Source organism: Pelobates fuscus, chromosome 3 (assembly GCF_036172605.1).
Source record: "Pelobates fuscus isolate aPelFus1 chromosome 3, aPelFus1.pri, whole genome shotgun sequence".
Classification (NCBI taxonomy): domain Eukaryota; kingdom Metazoa; phylum Chordata; class Amphibia; order Anura; family Pelobatidae; genus Pelobates; species Pelobates fuscus.
Window position 1 is genome coordinate 339,243,950 of NC_086319.1, and position 24,140 is coordinate 339,268,089.

The 24,140-nt window shown below is 44.3% G+C and overlaps 1 protein-coding gene across 1 annotated transcript in view; it reads right to left on the reverse strand.

The window, feature by feature from the left end:
* Positions 1-24,140, reverse strand: part of LOC134603273 (meiosis-specific nuclear structural protein 1-like) — a 115,470-nt gene that overhangs the window by 33,224 nt on the left and 58,106 nt on the right. Inside the window, exons 2-3 of the mRNA XM_063449087.1 lie at positions 22,552-22,758; positions 10,075-10,202 (exon numbers count right to left, since the gene is read on the reverse strand). Coding sequence (XP_063305157.1) covers positions 10,075-10,202; positions 22,552-22,758 — 335 coding nt within the window. The remainder of the gene's footprint in view (positions 1-10,074; positions 10,203-22,551; positions 22,759-24,140) is intronic.

Genomic DNA, 24,140 nt, shown 5'->3' on the forward strand with positions numbered 1-24,140 from the left:
TTAATTTAAATTACTTATTATTTGTATTTTATAATAATATATATACAATATATATAGTTATTATATATTATATATATACGTGTGTAATTTAATCATAAGTGTATTTTTATATTAATATATGTACATATTAATATAAAAAATACACTTAGCATGACATTATATATATGATATATAGACATATATTATATAGGTATAATATATGTCTATATATCATATATATATACACATATATAATAATAATTTTTTTTTATTAACTTTAACTTAATTATTTTTTTTTATTTTACACTAGCAGGGAGACTGCCTGTCAGCACAGACAGTCCCCCTGCAGGCAGACACATGGACACCTATGTGACCATGTGGTCGGCCTGTTGAGCGATCACATTCGCCATGGGGAGACTGTCTGGGCTGCAGGCAGTCTCCCCACAACGGGAGCACCGCCGATCGCCGCCGGGGGAACGACGGGATCGGGTAAGTACATTGGACCGTTAGGACGGTTCAGGACCGTCACCGGTCGGCAACGCAAAAATGCCGATGACGGTCCTGAACCGTCCTCGGTCGTTAAGGGGTTAATAGCCTGCTGATTAGGAGCAGCTGACCCTAATTGGTAAGGGGCTGCAGGTGGATCAGCACTGCTCCATCCAGGCAAGGAGTCAGGAAGCAGAATAATGCAGACAGATTCTGAAGCCCCCTGGTGGACAGAATGGTAGAGAACCTGACTGGGATCTTTGAGTTCAATTCCAGCCAGGTCTCTTAAATGAGTGGCCATGCCTTGCTGGCTGCAGGGTTCGGGGTGCACAGTGACACTCAGAGCTCGAGCTGGAGATGGAGGATGCTTCCAACAGGTCCAGAAGAAATAATATGAGGGTAAGGAGCCTGCCAGAGAGCATAAGGGACGCTGACCTGGAACACACACTACTCACCTGTTTTAGGGAACACCTGCCTAACATACCAGACCAGCTATGGCTGATTGATAGAGTCCATAGGACCTTCCGCGCTAAGGCCCCTCCAAATGGCCCACCAAGGGATGTCATTTTAAGCTGGCATTTTTTCTCCACGAAAGAGGCAATAATGAAGATCAGCAGGTGACATACCTTCAAGCATGAAGGACGTGACCTAGGCCTCTTCCAGGACATCGCACCCCTCACCTTAGCACGCCAGAAAGAATGGAAGCAAATTGCTAATCTAATCAGGACTAGGGGATTGCTGTTTGCCTGGGGGTTCCCCTTCAAGATGCTGGTATTTAACGGCCCAAAGCACACAATTCTGCTCCCTTCAGCTGACCCCAAAAGATTCCTGAGAGATCTGGGTATCAAAGTGCTCGAAGACTTCCAACTGCTACACAGAGGCCCTAGCAGATTGGGACTTTTGCCGCGAGATTGGATGGAGCAACGCACGTGAACTGTATAAACACCCAGCCTAAGTGAACACACAGGCGCTCTACCATATCTTCCAGACACGCAAGTTTGACATGGTTCTAACAGTTATATTTAGTTAAGACCTTAAACCGGTGATATAATGTAAATAGTTAATGGGGCTGAAGAGAGGGGATACCTGTGGGACATGAGGGGGTTCATGGTACTTTTGCTTAAAGGGCAGTGGGGATGGGGGGAGGTCGGGGGATGGGACAATGAAAAGAAAGGGTTTGCAAGATCAGAGATGTACAGCACACAACCCACAGAGAGAGGAATACGGCAGACACAGGGGAATACAATTAGGCACGGGGAAGGTCTTAGTTAGGGAACACAACACATGTCAAGAGAATAGACTTGTGCAATTCGCGACCCACTCAGGGGTGGGTGCCGGGGGGGAGGACAATAAGCCCCCCCCTTATCCGATTTAGGGCCCCCACCCGCCGCTCAAGGATGGGGGCCGGGGGGAGGACAATAGGTCCCCCCCTCATTATTTTACTTTAGGGACCCACCCACTTTTTGGTAGATAACTCCCTAATACCATGGGAATTAGGGAGTTATCTACTAAGCGGCTGCAAGAGAAGTCCCGAAGTCCCGAAATTCCGAAGTTCTGAAGTGTCGAAGTGTCGAAGTGTCGAAGTGTCGAAGTGTCGAAGTGTCAAAGTGTCAAAGTGTCAAAGTGTCAAAGTGTCAAAGTGTCAAAGTGTCAAAGTGTCAAAGTGTCAAAGTGTCAAAGTGTCAAAGTGTCAAAGTGTCAAAGTGTCAAAGTGTCAAAGTGTCAAAGTGTCAAAGTGTCAAAGTGTCAAAGTGTCAAAGTGTCAAAGTGTCAAAGTGTCAAAGTGTCAAAGTGTCAAAGTGTCAAAGTGTCAAAGTGTCAAAGTGTCAAAGTGTCAAAGTGTCAAAGTGTCAAAGTGTCAAAGTGTCGAAGTGTCGAAGTGTCGAAGTGTCGAAGTGTCGAAGTGTCGAAGTGTCGAAGTGTCGAAGTGTCGAAGTGTCGAAGTGTCAAAGTGTCGAAGTGCCGAAGTGCCGAAGTGCCGAAGTGCCGAAGTGCCGAAGTGCCGAAGTTGCTGAATTTCCGAAGTGCCAAACCGAACCGAATTGCTGAAGTCACGAATTTCGTAATGCCGAAGCGAATCGAAAATTTTCCCCATGCACATGCCTACAAGAGAATACAGATGCCCTACACTGATTCATAAACACACCAATGAACATGGGGAGGTAGGGTGGAACGGGGAATTTTTTTGTTTATTTCTTTAAACAGAAAGGGAAATTAAAAGCAAAAAATGTATAGAAAAAAGGGAAAACAAAAAACAAAAGAACCACACACTCCAAAAAAAAAGAAAAAAAGAAAAAAAAAAGAGAAGAGAAATAAAAAATAATAATAAGTAATAAATTAATAAAAATAAAAAAAGGGGTAAAAACAGAACACGTTAACCTATGGGCCCAGGATACGCCAATCGAACACCAGATGGAGGGGTACAGAGGACCAGAGTATATAGCACCCGCCACACGAGGGCCTATGCTTCTAGGGCTCAGACAAAGAGGCACGGAGTGGAAATAGTCATACACATACACAGACTGGTCTGGTCTTGGCACTCTAGTCGCATCGTTCTCCATGGGGTGGTGGTGGTGGGGGGTGGCCTCAATGCGACACCATGCCCAGTGGTCGACCGCAGTGGAAAGAGGGGACATCAGAGATCCCAGGGGAGGGGGGGGGGGGACAAGATAAACTACTGAAAAAATTCATTACCCACACAGTGCTGCTGGATCCTTGGATACTACAGCACTCCAGTACAAAAGATTACACCTTCTACTCGGCAGCCCACTCCACCTACTCACGGATCGACCTCTTTTTATTAACCAAATGGGCATGCAATTTGTCCAGGCCACGCGGATAAATCTTATATCATGGTCCGATCACGCAGACAGGACTCCTGCGGGATCAGGACACAGCCAACCAGATACGCTCGGAAATCAAAAGCTATTTTAAAGACAATACACCAGAGCTAGCCCCCACAACAATCTTGACCGCCCACAAAGTGGTAATACAAGGCTCACTAATTAAAATAGCCACGGCCCGCAAAAAGCGCAAATCCGAGAGACTCTTTGAGTTACAAAAAAAACTCACTGCGTAAAACAGAAAAGCAGCACAAACAAACACCGACTCCACTGAAACTAGCCGAACTAGACATCTAATATGCAAACTAGCTATAGAGGACGTAGGGAGGTACCTAATGAGACCCAAGAGGCTTTTTTATTAAAGATCCAATAAGATGGATACGCTGTTGGCACGTGCACTTAAACCCAGGCAAAAACACAAACTGATCACGGCAATCAAAGACACCCAAGGTAACATAGCCACCAACCCGGTAGAGATTGAACAAAATCTTCACTGACTACTTCACACAGGTAAGGTATATAATCACTCACCCACACTGTCCAGTCAAAATGTAGAATACACAAGGTTGGTACAAGCTTTTCTCGATAAGATAAAATTGCCGACCATTAAACAGATCTCATCGGAGCCCCAATAACCGGGGAAGAGATAGATATAGCCATATCTGCCCTATGAGGCAACAAAGCCCCAGGCACTGATGGCTTTGACGGTACCTACTACAAAATCTTCAGAGAAGACCTGACCTCTTATTTGTCTACAATGACTGGAGGGACGGGAGGACCCCAAACAGAGAGTTATTGACAGATGACATTGCCGTGATCCCCAAACAAGGCAGGGATGAGACACGCGTTCAAAACTACAGACCGATTAAGCTGATAAACTTTGACGTAAAAGTATACGCAAAACTCCTGGCATCTAGGCTAAACCCAATCTTGAACAAGCTGATCCACCCAGACCAGGTGGGATTCATGCCTAATAGGCAACTGTATGAAAATACCAGACGAAGCTTGGATCTCATCTGATGGGCACTCAGAAAACATACACGTTCTCTGGTCCCCCCCCTGGACGCGGGTGCAATGTCATTACCTATTTGCCCTGCTACAACACATTGGCCTGCCACAATCCTTTGCCACACTAACCCGCAAGCGCAAGTATCTATCCTAGGATCAGGGCATACTCCATTTAAACTCGGAAAAAGCACAAGACTAGGGTGTTCCCTGTCTCCCCTCCTTTTTGTCATTGCCCTGGAACCCCCTGTACACCTTAGGCCCCGGATCTCCGGGTGATAACCGCTGCAAACGATGAATACAAGTTTCGGCCATTGCAGACGACATCTTGCTCACACTCCGCGACCCGACAACTTCCCTCCCCCCATTGATAGACCTAAAGTATCAGGTTATAAGATTAACCTAGATAAGTCGGCAGCGATGCCGCTTGTCATGACACGAGAGGAGGCAGTGCTGGTGGGGAAGAGACATGGTCTGAAAATTTACTTCAAGACTAAAAGAGACCTGAGGAATTTACAGAGTATGATCGACAACTTTATTTAGGCAGGGAAGCGGCACAGAGTAGCCAGACACGTATTGTACAGACCCAAGACGCATGGAGGGCTCGGCCTTCCAAACCTTTACCTATACTATCTATCCACGCAACTAGCACAAATAGTAGCATGGCACTCCCCAAGTGACGCACATAGATGGGTGGATCTGGAAACATCGCTAATGGGGACGGAATTACCGTAATTTTTAATATGGGTCCCCAAAACTCACAGCCCAAATCTGAGCATGACTTGCCCGGCTATATTGAATTGCATAAGAATCTGGGACCTCACGGCCCAAAAATATTAGCTAAAACACAACCCTTCTCTCCTGACCCTGTACCTACAAGAGGAAAATAAAGATAAGATTGCGATATAGGGATACAATAAAACAAATGAATCACAAAAAAATATGAGAAAGGATAGGTTAATATAATCTTCCACAATTGTTGGAAGTCTCCATAAAATGTGTGAATATAAAATTAAAAACAAATATAATCCCCAAAGGAGAAAAGGGAAAGTTGCTTTATTGAAGGGTGGATGAGTGAGGCTCTAATTTACCAGACTTAAAACCAGACTTTACCAGAGCAGATAAAATAATTTAATCAGAGTTTCCTGTGTAGTATTGTTGGTACAGCCTAGGCATTTGCCACATTTCCTAAATCCATGTTCTTGTGTTGTTAAAACCGTCTTCTTATTCTCTTTGATTGTTGGCGCAAGAAGGGATTTGAGATTCGGGGCTTTTGAAGAACTAATTCTAGGTTGATCTCCTAGAATCTAAAATGGGATCTTCTTTAAGGATGTTCCAATTCTTATGCAAGATATTTCTTAATTTATAGGATTGGTTGCTATATTTGGTTATGAATGCAGGAATTTCTAAAGAGACATTAGTAATTTTTTGTTGAGTCTCCAATGTTACTTCCCTCGGCAATTATGAAGCCCGAAATTCTGTATCAAATCAGCACTTGATTGTAATTCAGTTGGAGTTGTATATATATATATTAATATCACACTTCCGGGTTCGGTGAAGGGATTCACAACGAGATTGATTGGTAAGTTCACTTACATTTATGTATATATAGAGATTATTTTGTTTGTAACCTTGAAAAAGACCTGCAGAGGTCGAAACGTCGGTTTTGGTTTGTACCTGGATTAAATAAAACTACAGATTTTTTCACAAAGCCCTGAGTGTGCATCCTACATTCTCTATTTGTCTATATTTGGAACGCAACGTGGATTGCACCCAGGCAGGTATCCTATTTTGATATTAAGGAGAGTGCCAAGCTATTCTTATTTGTTTTATATATTAATATGTCCATGTAACAAACAATATGTGGGTAGGACCAAACGGAAATTTTAAACTAGGCTGGGTAAACACATAAGGAACATCAAAAGAAGGTTTCCCAGCCACAACACTTCGATTTATTCCACTCCATAACCCCAACCCAACTTACTCTAAATTAGAGCCTCACTCATCCACCCTTCAATTAAGCAACTTTCCTTTTTCTGCTTTGGGGATTATTTATGTTTTTAATTTTATATTCACACATTTTATGGAGACTTCCAACAATTGTGGAAGATTATATTAACATATCCTTTCCGATATCTTTTAGTAATTCATTAGTTTTATTGAATCCCTTTATCTCATTCTTATCTTTATTTTCATCTTAATTCATTTTTATATTGCATCTTAACTATTTTTTAAAACTATTTCTTAAAATCATTATTTTCTGCAATATGTTCCTAATATATATTAGATTTTATAATATATGCAACTACTTGTAATGTATTTGGCAGTTCTGATACCCTTATCGGGTTTGTGTGTTTTAGTATTGTCAATTCCAGTCTTTACTATTTCTTTATATATCTGCAGTAGGATACACCATCCTTTAATTAGTTAAGTGGGCCATCTTTATGTATTAGTATATTACCCTGGAGTCACTAGTTGGTTATCATTTTAAATATGAGTTAATTAGCCGCTGACTTTTTCTTTGGCTATTTAAATCCCACGGCAAAGAGTGAGACGTATGCCTCTAAAGAAGTGACGTATTGGTCACGAAACGCGTAAGGCGTGTCTACACTTACGGACAACCAATTGGGAACTGCTTCAGTGGAACGCGGAAGTCGCCATCCAGTGGAACACACGCGGTGAATATATAAGCAGGAGTGTGACCTCATTGTACTTGTACATTGTGTCATTAACATATTAAAGTCAGACTGTCGCTTCATCCGGACTATATAAATTGTTCTCTATTTAAATTCATATCTTTGTTTTATTCATATTTGTTATTGTGTTTTTAATCTATTGCACTATTCTATGCACTTTGTTTCATTACATTTATTTTTTGTTTATTTTTTTCAATTTTATTTTATTTTACCTCACTCTCCTGGTCATATAGGGTATATCTCCTAAGGGTGAGTTACCCTTAACTATTTCATTTACCAATGTAAACACTGACTGTTCTCTGAAAAGGCAGTATTTACACTGAAAAGCCTGCATGGACAGGCAGTAGATACAAGAACCACTACATTAAGCTGTTCTGGTGACTATAGTGTCCAATTAACTCCTAAATAACAGAAAATTGAGCAGTGAGACTGCAGGGGCATGTTCTATACCCCACAACTGCTTCATTAAGCTAAAGTTGTTTTGGGGCATTTAAAGGACCATGCTAGGCACCCAGACCACTTCAGCTTAATGAAGTGGTCTGGGTGCCAGGTCCAGCTAGGGTTAACCCATTTTTTTTATAAACATAGCAGTTTCAGAGAAACTGCTATGTTTATAAATGGATTAAGCCTTCCCCCAAATCCTCTAGTGGCTGTCTCATTGACAGCCGCTAGAGGCGCTTGCGTGATTCTCACTGTGAAAATCACAATGAGAGCATGCAAGCGTCTATAGGAAAGCATTGTAAATGCTTTCCTATGCGACCGGCTGAATGCGTGCGCAGCTCTTGCCGCGCGTGCGCATTCAGCCGACGGGGCGGAACGGAGGAGGATCGGAGGCAGAGAGCTCCCCGCCCAGCGCTGGAAAAAGGTAAATTTTACCCCTTTTCCCCTTTCCAGAGCCGGGCGGGAGGGGGACCCTGAGGGTGGGGGCACTCTCAGGGCACTATAGTGCCATGAAAACGAGTATGTTTTCCTGGCACTATAGTGGTCCTTTAACCACAAGTGATAGTAAAATGTATTGTTCCTGGAAAAAATTGAGATATTGGGGGGCGGAGCCAAGCAGCACACCGAGCCAGACGCCATCTTATGGAGCTCCGAGCACGCCACCGAAATAAACACATTTAACTCCAGAACCGGGAGTGCTACCGACACAAAACTACCATAATCGGCAAAGGGAAGCAGTCCCGGACAGGCAGATGCCATTCATTTTCCCCGCAAGGGTCAAAATCGATGGCGGGGAAGCCGGGCCTACAGCGCAGGATTCCAGCGGGATCCAAGTGAGGCATATTGGGGCTTTCTGAACACAGGAGGTAACCCACTCACAGTTGACAGCCCTCTAACCCCTACAGGGCCAGACATGGTGCGCAAAAAACTCTCTCAACCCACCCCGAAAGACGGGCAAGATATCGGCCAGATGCTGACATCCCCAGCACGAACTAGGGGAATGGCCGCCACATAGCCTGAAACTACCCCACCGCCATCCACGGCGGGAATAGTAATAGCCGAAGCCCCAGCCATAGCAAATGGAAAGGCTCCATCCACAAAGCAAGACATACATAACTTACTCATGCACTTCCAGAACATGTTCACGGCCGAATTAAATCTGGTCAGGACAGAAGTGCAAGCAGTGACAGCCAGAGTACAAGCTACCGAGGAGGACGTGCAGGACCTCAATCAAGGGGTGACTACCCTGAACGACTCTGTCCAACAACTCAGAGCGCTGCATGCCTCATTATCCACAAGAGTGGATCAACTGGACGATAAAGGAAGGCAACGCAACATCAAAATCAGAGGGGTAGTAGACTCGCTCCCACCGGACAAAATTCCCCATTTCATCCGGCGTTTAGCCGCAACCATTCTGTCTGCGAAAGCTGGCAAACAATTCGCCTTCGACGGAGTATATCGCATTATGAAATCCGCACAAGTGCCCACCACGGCCCAGAGAGACTTGATCCTATGCTGCCAAACGGTCGCAGACAAACAGAAACTCCTAGCAGCACTAAAAGGGAAAACCCCACTCCAATTTGGAAACCACAACATCACATTCTTTCAAGACCTCAGCAGACCCACCCTAACATGGAGGAAATCGATGAAACACATCACCGAAGCACTGCAAACTGCGGGTCTCGCCTATCGATGGACTTACCCAAGATCCCTCACAGTCAGTAAAGACGGGAAGATCCTGCGAGCAACAGCCCCGCAGAGGGCCCAGCATTTCTCCAGTCTCTGGGCATAGCCGAGGCAACCCCATCAACGAGCTCCAACCATCAATGGGACATTTCAGCAATCACTCCCTTTGTACCAGGGAAAGAACGGGACGCTCTGACCTACACTCGAATACCCAGAATGAAAATCACTGTTTATGTTTACGTTTATTCCTATTATTACTTCACTTATATGTTTCGAGTTTTGTCACTAGTTTAGGAACAACCATACATACTTACAAACGATATCCACATAGCGGACAACTAAGTGCTGCTGTAGCAACAAAAACCCACCCCTCAAAGATAGATCTCTCTACTCATACTGGCACGGGGTGCTATAAGCTTACAACTCCCCCCCCCCCCATTTTTGCCTCATGGGTTAGAGGCTTCTACATCACCCGGGTATTATACTACCGTCGCAAACACATAGACTCACTTCCTAGTCTAAAAAGGTAACAGCGACAACACTTCGCCTACCTACTCCCAGACCCCGGGGCAACACTAACACACCAATAGCTGCTTCAAAAAGAGGGAGGGAAGAGAAGAAACAGGTGAACACGCTAGACACCATTGTATACAAATCGTGAATACATGTACTAAACGTGAAACAATGATATAACAAAGCTTGCTAAAGTTTTCGTTACCCTCTTTCTTTCTTTTTCTCTTCTTCAAATTAAAAATGTATGCATACCTAACATGCCACATTATTGTACTAATATAAACATGCGAAACGAGCCTGCTAATGCTGTTGTGGCGACACAGGCACTGTTGTACCTACCTGCATACCTAAAAATAAAGAATAAAAAAAATAAAAAATTCAGATATTATTTCTAATTATTTTTAAAAGCATGTTGAACACAATACCTGTTCTCTCGTATTTGTTGCCTCATTGTCTCATCTTTAAGTTTTTCATAATTTTTTGCTGCAAGGTCCCGCACCATTTGCTGTTCCTGTTGCAGTTGCCATTCTCTTAATAGTTTTTCTTCAGCAGTCTATGGTTAAAAAAAAATCATACAACTGAATATAAAATACATGGAAATGAATGTTGAGGTACAAAGAAAATATATATATATTAATATCAAAATACCGTTCGAATAAAATTACATATTATATATTTTTAAATTATTCAAAATTATTTTTACTTTTTTTTTATTTATTTTTAGTAACATATTATTTATATCTTATAATATATATATATATACAAATATATATAGTTATTATATATATTGTATATATACACGTGTGTAATTTGAATATAAGTGTATTTTTTTTATTAATATATGTATATATAAATATAAAAAAACACTTAGTTTGACATTATGTATATAAGATATAATACATGTTTATATATCTTATATATATATACACATACATTATTTTTTTTTTAACATTGATTGCTATTTTTTAAACGTTATTTTAGGATTTTTCACTTGCAGGGAGACTGCCTGTCAGCACAGATAGTCCCCCTGCAGGCAGATCCACAGGCACCTATTGCGGCCATGTAATCAGTGATCACGTGGCCGCGGGGTCCTGATCTGCCGCGGGGAGACTGCCTGGGCAGACATGCAGTCCCCCTGGACCGGGAGACACCGGCGATCAGGTAAATACCCCAATACCGTTATGACGGTTCAGGACCGTCATCAGTCCTCAAGGGGATGTTTCCGATGACGGTCCTGAACCGTCATCGGTCCTCAAGGGGTTAAACAATGAAAGCAAATCTCAGATTCCATATCAATTTTGCCATAATTTATTATTATTGGTATTTTTATAGTGCCAACTTATTCCGCAGCGCTTTACATTATGAAAGAACTAGATTTAACAATAAAGGAGACATTACAAAATGTTACAGGAACAATAGGTAGAGGAGGATTCTGCTCAGACAAGCTTACAGTCCAGAGAAGTGAAGTATAAAGACACAATAGGAAGGGCATCAAGGGGAACAGCAAACAACAAGGTAGCAGAACTTGAGGTGAGAGTGGAGTGTGTCTCTTTAGGAGAGCATGAGACAGATTTGTGACATAGATGTTACCCTGGGAAGCCAGAAGCATTTCTAAAAAGATGGGTTTTAAGGGGCTTCTTAACCGATTGAAGACTAGGCGAGAGTATGATGGGGGAAGGCAGGCTGTTTCAAAGGAAAGGAGCTGCCCGTGAAAAGTCATGCAAGTGCGAGTAAGCAGTAAGGGAGCGAGTAGCGGACAGGAGAAGGTCATTCATTGGCAGAGCGGAGAGACCAAGAAGGGAAGAAATGTAACAAGGGCTAGAGTTGTTTAGAGCTTTATAGGTAAGAGTTGGTATTTTGACACCTATAGGATACAGGAAGCCAGTGTAAGGATTGATAGAGGGGTGAGGTATGGGAGGAGTGACAGGAGAGAAAGATCAGCCTGGAAGCAGCATTCATAGCAGAGCAGTACAGTTAATGGGGACACCAGTTAGGAAATATTTACAGTAATCATGTGAGAAATTGCCAGAGCATGAACAAACTCCTTGGCAGTATCCTGCATAAAAAAGGGGCAGATGCAGGCAACATTTTTAAGGTTGAATCGACAGGTTTTAGCAACAGATATGAGGCGCAAAGATAACACCATAACAGCAAGCTGGCAAGGACAGACTGATGCAGGTACCATTAACGAAAGCGAAAGTGGAGGATCAGTGTTATGAGGCGGAAAAATAATAAGCTCTGTTTTAGAGAGATTTAGTTTCAGAAAGCGGGAGGAAATCCAGTCTGGAATGTTCAGTCAGAGATTGAAGAAAATCAAGCAATGACACGTTGTAGGACAGCGGGAAGAAATTAGGGTAGGAGAGATATATCTGGGTGTCACCAGCATACAGGTGGTAGCAGAATCCAAAGGAATTAAAGTGTTTGCCAAGAGAGGCAGTATAAAGAAGGTGACCAAGAACAGAGCCTTATGGAACTCCATCCAAGATAGGACGAGGGGAGGAGGCATCATTTGACAAGGACACACATAGATAGGAGGAGAACCAGGAGAGGACAGTGTCACAGAGACAGAGGGATTGAAGAGTTTGGAGACGTGTCACATCCTGTTCCTGTCTGCAGATTATTTCTGGTCATGGCTTATGATATCCAGTACTCTTTTTACACTTCTTGTTTAGTTTCCTTTATGCTGGGTTTTCTGGGTTCATTCCTTTATTCTGTTCCTGGAATTCCCAGTCTCCTGGATTCCTTTAAATGTCTGTTTTTCGTTGCCACACCCGTTCCTTTGCTATTTATCCATTTTGTTTCAGTGTGTTCCCTGCTAGCAGTGGTCTCTGTCCTCTGATCATTTCCTTGCAGGTAAGTACTGTGTGTGTTTTATTATTGTACTTTTAGTCATGTATTACTAGATGTTATGGATGTAAATTAGCGATGGTAAAATGTCTATTTACTGTGTACACCTGTATTCAATATTTACTCAAAATGGCTGCTAGGGCAACCCCCCCTCCCACGACTAACTACCTCGTGTAACAAGATGGCGCCCGCATCCGGAGTAAAATCCCAGGATGATGGTGACATCACGCAACGTAGGATGTGCATTAGATAAGACACTTAACACCTAACCAATTGAAGATGTATTCTCTCTGTTATCTACATTTTTGCATATGATGTATTTTTACCTTTATAAGGGGCTTGCCGTCCTGCTGATTAAACATTCCGAAGTCTTTCATTAACCGGATACCGGTGTCTCAGTGTGATTTACTTCAGAAGCGTGCACGCATTTATTTTACCAATTTGGAGGGAGCAGATACTCAAATAAACAAACACTTGGTTTGATCCACAACATTTGGCCCCCAACGTGGGAATCTGGATTTGTGACCCTTCCCGGTTAGCCGTCCTAGAAGACACCGGGGGTAGACCGTCAGTGACAGGAGAGAGCCTGATCAACTCTGAATATACGGTAATGACTGCTGCAGCACCTTGCCTATATATCCTGTCCCTGTGATTGGTCTGTCTCCGTGTCTATGTCGGCTGATGGAGGGCAGCAAAGACAGGTAAATAGTTTGCCCGGATTCCCTTTGTACAGTACCTGTATATTGACTATCTGCCTCCTTGGTGTAAATGTCTTTTGCATAAGGGGAGGGTGTTTCACAGGCATTTTATATAGCTTTACTGCTACAGCGCCGTAAGCGCGTGGCCGGGGAATTGCATTTTATACCACTACAGCGCCGTAAGCGCGTGGCCGGGGTTTATTGTTAGCTTTAGCACAGTGAGACATGTGGCATTATTCTTGAGTTATATTCAGGGGTTTGTGTTTTGCTTGCATTTATTGTGAAGGATTTGTGATTTGATTGTATCTGTATTTTGCATCTTCTGGTGCATAGGTCCTTTTCTCTGGAATACGTGTAATGTGTATATGTGTAAGTCTATGTTTTGCTGCTTTCCTTTCCTATTCTAATGAGAGAAGTGTTTGGTCACACACTCCTCGCCTCTCTCCCGTCCGCCGTCACCACCTCGGGAAGACGCACGTGTCTACGTTTCGGGAAGACGCACGCTGATTAAAATCTCGTGGCAGTCGAGCACTGTAGACGTTCCTTTCCCTGATTGTCTCTATCTTGTGACGACTTGTGTAGAGAGTATGGGACAGGAGCATGCAAGGCCCACTAAGGGCTGGTTAGCTTGTGACATAGTCAGAGAGAGGGAGGGTGAAGGAGCAGTGGGGAAGGTGAAGAAGTTAGCTAAGTTATGTGGCATTACTATGTCCTCCAGCGGGCGATTACAGCCAGATGGCTGGTGCAAGCTGTTAAAGGAGAAAAAGGGATTATTGCGGGACAATAACCTAGTACAGACAGCGGATGTCTGGTTTAGGGTTGCTAGAGCCATTCACCAGGAGGGGTGGATAGAGGAAGAAATATATGTTGAGGGAAGGAAATGATATGTTTATCATGAAAGTAATTGTAATTGTTGAAATCCCATGTCAGCCACCGCCCTATCATGGCGCTTGGCACAGAGGGAAGGAGGTCAGCCCAGACCCTGTAACCCCCACCTAATTACCTGTGTCAACAGTCACCGCCCCCCTAGCCCCCACCTCCATGTTCCCCGTGTTCCCCGTCCTTAGGGCAGATCTTTATATTCCCCCGCCGCCGTCATGCCCCCCCGTCCCCTGGATACGTCCTCCCTTTCCACCCCAACTGAACCTGCTTCTGCCACTTCCACCCTTGCTCCACCCTCGCTTCCTGTCCCAGCCACTTCCGCCCTTGCTGCGCCCTTAGTTCCTGTCCCCGCCTCTTCCGCCCTTGTTACTGCTTCCCCTCCCGAACTCGTCACTTCTGTCCCCACCCCTAACATGGTGGCCCCCAGTATGTCCCTTCCTATCATGCCCATTATGGCTGACGGACCCTTAGTGTCCCTTGCTGACCCACCCATCCCCACTCCCTATGGGGGAGTTCAGGTGCTGCCCACTCCACTCCCTACATACCTTGTCCAGGTACGATACTAATGTAGCGGCCCAGGCCCCTAGTCCTTCTGAGGCCGCCAGATCTAATGGATTTCTGATCCCACCCCTTGACGATGGAAGCCAGTATGGTGGCTCTCTCTCCCAACCCCGTATTGAGAATCCTAGAGTTCCCCGGGACGAGAACGCCAAAGTCCAGTTTCTTACAGATGTATGTATGTTTCCTTCACCCTGTCCCAGGCCGCAACTCTGGTGGGCTCTCTCCCAGATCCAGAGAAACAGCCCATGCCCTTCTACCAAAAGATTGCCCAGATCCAAAAGACCTATTCCGCTGCATGGCATGATTTGTTTAGCCTTTGTGAAATTAAAGCAGGCGATGCCTATTGGCCCATTATGGAGAGAAGCTTCTCCAATTCTCGACTCATTAATGAGTCTGACTTCGCCTCCGGGGTTGAATTCTGTGAACAACTTAAGCTGTGGGCTCAAGATAAATTAGCTGACCAGGCTACCTGTATTAACGATGTCATTCAGGATAACATAGAATAGGTGGAGAAGTACCATTCCAGATTGTCCCAAATCTTCTCTGACCTGGGTTTCAGTTTATATAACAAAGCCCATACCTAGATGCTCTCTGCAGCCTTCGTGGCAGGCCTTAAAGAATCCATTTGAAAAGGCCTAATCCTGTCCCGCCCTGAGTACAGAATATTTCCTCTGGATACCCTCTGGCTGGTTGCAAAGAGCCTAGGTTGTAAAGGGCCCAACTACCCCCACTTAGGAAGCCAACCCCTCTCATGTTCTCTCGCCCTGTACACCAACACCAACCTTCAAGCCTCCCTGAGAGCCAGGCCCTAAGCCATCCTATGGGCCAGCCTCCTGTGCAGCAAGCACAGAGAGGGTGTTTTAACTGTGGTCAATCTGGTCATTTCAGGAGAGACTGTGCAGTTCCTAGGGCCCCTAGACAGTTTATGCGGGATGTGAGGCAGCCCCACCCCGCAGCAGGTTATTCCCAGTTCTCAGCCCCCAGTTACCCTGTAGCTTCTTACCCTGCTGCCAGTTACCCTACTGCCGGTTATTCCCCTTCCCCACCCAGCCAGCCTGCTGTCCAATATCCACCGCCTCCCCCTGCATCAGCCAGCCGCCCTTACACTGGCCCAGACCGTGCCCTTCTTGATCTTGTACAATAGGTAACTGGAAAACCTGTGTTTCTACAGGGGATAAGGGAGGGCCCCTAGCCACGGTGGTCCTGCCTGTGGAAGGCCACCCAACCACCTTTTTAGTTGACACAGGCGCAGCCCGAAGCGTCCTTAGAGAGCAAGACCTATCTGACTCCTCTTTCCTCTCCAATATTGATGTTTCATGCGTAGGTGTAGATGGCACTCCCCAAAGTAGCCAGCTTACTAAGCCTTTACAAGTGGCCACCTACCCGGACCTCCTGGCCCGTTTTGTGGTGTCCTCTACCTGCCCAATTAACCTGTTAGGAGCAGATGTCCTCTCCCTTCTCCAAGCCTCTATCTCTTTTACCCCAGGCGGCCAGATACACTTGTCCTCCCCCCTGTCCACTACTGACACTGCAGCCCTCTGCTCCATACCCCTCCTGCTCCATATGGAGTCTCCAAAAAGGGATGTAAGGGTCCTATATGATCCCCCCAGTGCCTTTGACAGAATTCCTGCCAAGGGATGGTCCACCGGCCCAGATGACATTGGACGTCTCCAAGTCCCCCCTGTCGTGGTGAAATTGCTCCAAGGTGTCAATCCACCCCGTAAACCGCAATATCCTCTGAGGCCTGCCCAGGCCCTCACTATCTCCAAACAAGTTGAAAGTCTATTATCAAAAGGTGCCCTGGTCAAATGTGAATCTCCCTGCAACACTCCCCTATTCCCCGTGAAGAAGAAGACTGAAAAGGGTAAACCAGAAAAGTACAGGATGGTCCAAGACCTCAGAGCTACCAGCGATGCAACCATTCTGGACATCCCTATCATACTCTCCTGTCAGGAGTTCCACCTACGGCAAAGCATTTTACAGTGGTTTACTTGGCTAATGCCTTCTTCAGTGTTCCTCCACCCTGATGCAGCCACTCTATGATGACTGAACCATTTTCTCTATACCCTGAAGCCTTGTCCAGCTTCTTTGCTTTGCAACATGCAATCTCCTCTGCGCCCACGCTGGGCCTTCCTGATAATAGGAAACCCTTCAAGCTGTTCGTGTCTGAAAGGTTGGGCCATGCCTCTGGAATCCTCACACAGTCCCATGGCTCCCGCCAATGCCGCATTGGCTACTACCCATGCCAACTAGACCCCGTGGCAAGAGGGGGCCCCTCCTGTCTTCGAGCAGTATTCGCAGCACAGGCCCTCATTGACAAGACAAGTGATTTGATCCTTGGACATAAACTCACCATCCTTGCTCCCCAGGACATTGCCGCCATCCGGCTTACAATGCTTCCTTCTGTTGCCAGATAATGTATCCTTGCAAAGATGCTACTCCCTCAAACTGGCCACTCTTCTGCCACTTTCAATTGGGGGAATTCCCCACTATTGGTACAACCTCCCAGACTCCATTTTTCGCATGGAAGTGCGCAAGCCCCTTGTCCCCCATGATGCCTAGGCTTTCCCCCATTGCACCTTGTGGTTCAGAATCACCCCAGGACCCGAACCCCATTACGGAGAAGAACTGTTCCAGCTGGTGGAGGTACGCCTTACCATAACTGATCTGTTCTGTGACCTCAAAGGCAATTGCCTAGCCACAATCCTCCTGCCTATGGAGGTAGGCCACCTATATCACCACTGGAGTGTGGCTGTCCATCACATTTCTTTCTCCAAGTCTCCACAGATTTCATGGAAAGAACTTGGCCCACTGGCTAAATCATGGAGCACCGCAGACCAAACCCAGCTCTCTGAAGAGGGTGTCATCAAGCGAACTGTGAACTGCAGAGCAACTGGCTACCCTCAATTGCACACAGAAATATGCCCTGACGCCCCCCCACAGACCAGGATCCAGATGCACCACATGATTGCTTAGAACAAATGAAAATGGAAACAACGCATCACCCACCGGTGCATGAAACTGCCCTACTAGAACCTGACCTCACCCTGTTTGTGGATGGCTCCAGGTATGCTGATAAACCAGGAAGATATCACACTGGATTTGCCGTCACCACAGTGGACACAGTGCTCCAAGCATCCCCACTTCCCTCATCCATGTCCACTCAAGAAGCCGAGCTACAAGCTCTCACCACAGCATGCAGGATCGCTGAGGGAAAGCACGCCAATATCTACACTGACTCAAGATATGCACTAGGCGTGGCACATGACTTCGGACTAATCTGGAAGACAAGGGGATTTCTCACAGCAACTGGCACACCAGTCAAGCACAGCATGGCTATTAAGGAGCTGATGGATGCCCTACTTCTCCCTGAAGAAGTGGCCATACTAAAGGTTAAGACTCACGGAAGACTGAACTCGGAGGAAGCACAGGGCAACTATATAGCTGATGAAAGACAAAATAATGGTCGATCTGTATTCCCACTAAAGAACGTAGGGAATATCAGAGGGGACCTAGAATGCCTAATAGAGAGCTACAAAGTAGGGGGTAACCCAAAGAAATTGCAACAAAATAAACGGAGACCCTTAGGGGAAATAAAAGGAGGGGCGGGAAAGATGGGTTACCAGATATTGGGGGGGGGGGATAAGTAAGGGCTACAAGTCTCAAGCAGACCCCAACAGCCCCCCCACAATTGGTATATACGGAGTATATGAAAAAACTCCTGCCCATAAAAATGAACCCCTTCCTCCACAGTAGCTAAAATATAGTAAAGTGGGTAGGGTAAAATGAGAAAATCAAATACTTAAGGTGGGGAAGGAGAGTAAGAGTAATAAAAATTAAAAAATACCCCAAAACCCCTCACATAATAAGTATATGCAAAAGCGGGAACAAATTCCTGCCCAAAGCAATAATCCCCTTCCTCCACAATAGCTAAATAGGGTGCAATAAGGTGCTGCAGGGAGCAGAAAACCTCCTCTCACATTGAACGGTAAACTAACCCTAAAAGGTAATACTGTCCCTGGGAGAGCAGTACTACGTTTGCAGACACTATTTTGCCTGCGTATTGTCTCCCTCCATCTAGTATCACCACTAGATTTTGGTATATTTGTGTATATTGAACTACCCTTTAGGATCCCCTTGATACAAGGATCTCCGTTTGTTTATATAGCTGATGAAGCCGCCAAGCAGGCTGCATATGTGCCAACGGAAGTGGACAGAAGAGTGCCCGCTGAAGAAAATCCCATACCCATATTCACTATGCAGACCTTACCTACAGACCTCAAGCTCCTGAAGGAACGACAAGCAGCTGCTGATCCTGAAGAAAGACAAAGCTGAAAACAAAAAGGGGCAACCCTTAAAAATGGGTTGTACTCCAACAATCTCAAGTTCTGTTTACTCAGAAGCATGTGCTCAGCAGTGTTCCAGTGGGCCCACGGGGCTGCACACCTGTCCAAGACCCTCATGAATTCACTGATTGGTAAATACTATGAAGCACCTGGAATCACCTCTCTGACTGACAATTATTGCAGATCCTGCACTGTCTGTGCCAAAAGCAACCCAGGCAGGGTGGTGAACCCCCCCCCCCCCCCGAAACATCTGACCAAACCACATTACCCCTTTCAGAGGATCCAAGTTGACCACATCCAAATGCCAAAGAGTGACCGGTATGAATATGCACTAGTCATAGTGGATATGTTCTCAGGATGGCCAGAAGCCTACCCAGTCACTAACATGACAGCCAAGACTACCGCCAAACGCCTGCTCACCGAAGTAGTATGCAGATACAGGGTTCCAGAAGTTACAGAGAGCGACCAAGGCCCGGCCTTCACTGCATCAGTAGTAACCAAAGAAGTCTGTTTTCTTCCATTCTAGATCCAGAGTCTGATACAGGCACCCACCGACTACTCCCTGGTGAATGGGTTCTGGTTATGACTGTGAGGAAAAATACTCTTGAGCCAAGATATGATGGTCCCTTCCAAGTCCTTTTAGTCACAGCTACTGCAGTTATATTAGCCGGAAAAAGCACTTGGGTACACGCCTCCCACTGCAAGAAGGTTCCAGCCCTAGAGGAAGCGGACTGTCCCAAGCCATAAATCTCCAGTATATCTTTCTGCTGCTAGGCCTGATAAGAGCCCAACAAGTTGCCATTACTAAAGATAATCATGTTTATACATTTTGGTACAACTCATCTAACACACATGTGGCCACCTTTACATTTGATAATTGTGACATTGTCAGCTGTTCTTTACCACAGTCATTGCTCTCAACAGTATACAAAGACATACCCATAATAAAAGACCCATATATATATATGTGACAGATGACTATTGGGGACATGACTGCAGTTCCTGGAGAGCGGCGGGTTGGAATGCAGGGCCAGCGTGGGGCTACAACCCACAAAGTGCCCTAGATAGGGTGGACAGAAACGGGGAATCCTTATTGCGTAGAATGACTTTGCGAAAGCCAGGTGGGGCGACCCCAATGAAACTCACCCTAAATATAGAACACCCCAGTCCCGGGGATGCCGGAGAATATGTAAGGAGAGAGATAAAGGTATCAAAGAGACTCCTGGGATTGCTGGGGCATGAATTAATGAGAGAAGAAAAGTGTACGAACACAAGATTAATTTATAATGGAGAAAGTCTGACAAAGTGCAAGACTTCCTTCAACAGCTGTCAGCTAAATGGGAGCATCTCTGCAGGTAGCAGGTCGACTTAGTGGTGGTGCATGTTTGGAGTGGGGCTGCAGAGTCCAGGGCAGAGGTGAGGGTAGCGTTATATACATCATATCTTATCTTTCCATTTCCCCTAACAGCTTAGGGGAAATGGAAAGAGCTGTACAAAAGTCCCATGCATGCACACAAAAAAAAACATTCCCTGGGATTTCCTGCAAAAAAAATCCCTGGACAGACATTTATTAGTTCAGGGAATTCCTGCAAAAGACAGAAATAGAGGCAGCTGCATAGGTGTGCTACTTCTATTAAAGGAACACTATAGTCACCTAAATTACTTTAGCTAAATAAAGCAGTTTTAGTGTATAGATCATTCCCCTGCAATTTCACTGCTCAATTCACTGTCATTTAGGAGTTAAATCACTTTGTTTCTGTTTATGCAGCCCTAGCCACACCTCCGCTGGCTATGATTGACAGAGCCTGCATGAGAAAAAAAAAACTGGTTTCACTTTCAAACAGATGTAATTTACCTTAAATAATTGTATCTCAATCTCTAAATTTAACTTAAATCACATACGGGAGGCTCTTGCAGGGTCTGGCAAGCTATTAACATAGCAGGGGATAAGAAAATCTTAATTAACCCCTTAAGGACACATGACATGTGTGACATGTCATGATTCCCTTTTATTCTAGAAGTTTGGTCCTTAAGGGGTTAAACAAAACTTGCAATAAAGAAAGCCTAAATAGGGCTCTCTTTACAGGAAGTGTTTATGGAAGGCTTTGCAAGTCACATGCAGGGAGGTGTGACTAGAGTTTATAAACAAAGGGATTTAACTCCTAAATGGCAAAGGATTAAGCAGTGAGGCTGCAGGGGCATGTTCTATACACCAAAACTGTTTCATTAAGATAAAGTTGTTGACTATAGTGTCCCTTTAATAACACGCCATGTATGGCCCAGTGCAGCTCTAAGATTCTGTAATAGAATACATACTATTGAAGCATTAAGCGAAAAAATTGCCATCTTGCGGTTCTGGAGACATCCATAAAACCTTTGTTTAAATAAACCAAAAATTCCTTTAATGCCGAAGTAAGAAACACTCTGGAGTATACGGCATGGTGTTTGGCGGAGGTACTGGTGGATCAAGACCCATTACAAATAAATAAAGCAAATTTTGCAGTAAAGTTATAGAACTTCAAGTTCAAGCACCGTGGATAACACTGAACTGAAGTGCATGAAAAACTGAGCTGAGCCTAGCAGTGGAGTAAATCTATACAGAAGAAACCAAAAATTTGATTGGAAGATGCAAATATAGCCCTGGGCTTGGAGAAATTCTGCGTATAGCAAGCCCCAAGGAGTGAAGAAAGGAAGAGCCACATGTCAGCCTTTTGCATCACAAGGTAGCAGATACAGAAAAACACAAAGATTTCTGTACAGTGTCAGAATCTCCTCAAAATGAATGCGTCAATGTTTGTAGGGCAGTGCTCAAAACTACATTTATTACAACAGCTTAACTTTCACCACACACCCAAGAAACAAGGCACGTCCCCCATGGCAATGACACTCAGAAGATGCCATGTAAATGAAATGCAAACAAGGTCTCTGTGCAGTAGGGGATGAGTGAGTAGGTCAGAAAATAATGTAGTTAAAAAATAGGCTGTGAAGACCAGAAGTGGCTGTGTGACACTTGACTCCAGAACCATATCTTTGGAGCCAAGATACCTGTGTCCACAGTAACAAGATGAAGATGGTTTTGTGTGCATATATAACAAGCTTAATTCCCCCTTGTGTTCTAGTTCTAGAACACTTATCCAAGTCTGAATCAAAGTAGCAGCTTCAACTGCTGATGAATTTACGGTCTATGGTAGAAGACTGTTTCAGAATACAATAACTAGAATTAATGCCAAATAAAGCTAAGATAAATAGTTAGGTACATTCAACAAGTTTATCGTAAGTAGCGCTATTCCACATATTTCAATTATTAGCACCCTATAAGATCAATGGCTGCCTATGTTGTCATTACAACCTGGCCGTTGAGAATCTTATTCTAAAATGAAATGATACACTCAATTAAATGACTGTAGGGCTGTGTACAGAGTTATCAATTCTAAATACGGGGACATTCCGTGTGGAAAGTGGCAACTTAAGAGACCAGTTTGTGATGACAACATGAAACACCCGGTCCTTAAGGTGTTAAAGCTTTTCATTTTGTCTTTAAATTGCTTAGAGAGAAAAATTTCCTTACTCGTTGAATTGACTCTTCCATTCGTCTCTCTTGTACTCTCTCTTGCAATCTTTTCACAAAGCGCTTCTTTTCTGCATTTTCTTCACTCTTTACATTTGTTTCCATTTGCTGCTCTGTTTTTTTTTCACTCCCTCGAATGCCTTGCCGTCTTTGAGTCTCTGCCACCACCTTCTCCCACTGTACATAAATCATGTTTTTCCATGAGCTCTGAAATTATAATATGCAAAAAGTAATTTGTGGAAGGATATGAGTGTCTTATATAGCCTTAGTGATAGTGGTTTGGTTTCATTGCTAATATAATGGAAAAACATGCACATTCATTGAAGGTTAGAAACCAACTTACCAATTAATGGATTATGTGGACTTCTAAATAATATAGAGATTAACTGATTCCCCAAACCGGAAGTTAAGCCCATTGGACTATAACTGGTTCTTATAGAAAATACAAGGTTTACCACCTTGTGGCATGAACCAAGTAAAGACAAATTATATGTTTTTTGACCCATACCCAGTTCCATTCAACTCAGGCTCCAGTGCTTCATGGTGGCCCAGTTCCACGCTTCAAGCTTCTGCAACTGGGCCACCACAGAAGTTGGGGTGGTTGATATTCACTGGCAGAAAACATCTGCTGACCACTCACAGCCAATGACTGTCATTCTGTTCAACGGAAGTTGCACATTATTGAAATTAGTCAGCCCTAAATTGTAGTTCTTGACTGGCTTATGACACCCCTATGGTGATGCTGAAACTGGAGTTACACCTCTGGCAGCAGTTAAAAAAACAAAACAAAAAACGCTGGCCATAAAGACTTCAGGCACCATGACTACTTAAAATCCCTTTAAAGTAGTCAAGGTGCTTGGATTAACCCATTACGTTGAAGATTACGACTTGTGAAAGGAGGAACACATTGTTTCACTGGATCGCTCTATTCATCCATAAAGCTATCAAGTGATAAATTCTGAATTCTGAATTATTTTGTTTTAGAAAATTTCACCTTTATTTGTCTGAGCAGCCATATCAGGTCACACTCTACTCTCATCTAAGCAACTGCTGCTCAACCTAACTTGCCTGCTGCTGTGATTGCTCTGTGTCAAATTGCAGAAGCAGGCACGTTTAGGTTGAGCAACAGTTGCTCAAATAACAGTGGAGTGGAGTGGAGTCTGAGCCAACGCTAACATGAATATAAATCATGTTAATAAAAAAAAATCATTAAGTTTCATTAAATATAAAACTTTTTTTCACTTGAAAGTTTATCATTTCTTTACATAAAAGGAAATACATTGGAGTTGTTCACATTAAGCTAAGGAAGTAGACTTGCATACTATATCGAGTTGAGTACACTCAATAATAGAGAACGCAGAATCACGTTTTAGTACAGAAAATGTAATTTTGTTAGACATTTCCAAAAAAATGTGAAACTTTTAAAAGCAGTAAGTGAAAATGTGATGACAGTTGTCCTTTAAACACTATAGTCACCAAAACAACTAGCTTAATGAAGCAGGTTTACTGTACAGATCAGGCCTGCACAACCTGTGCCCCCCCAGATTTTTAACTACAACTCCCATAATCCCCTGGCTATCAGCCAAGAT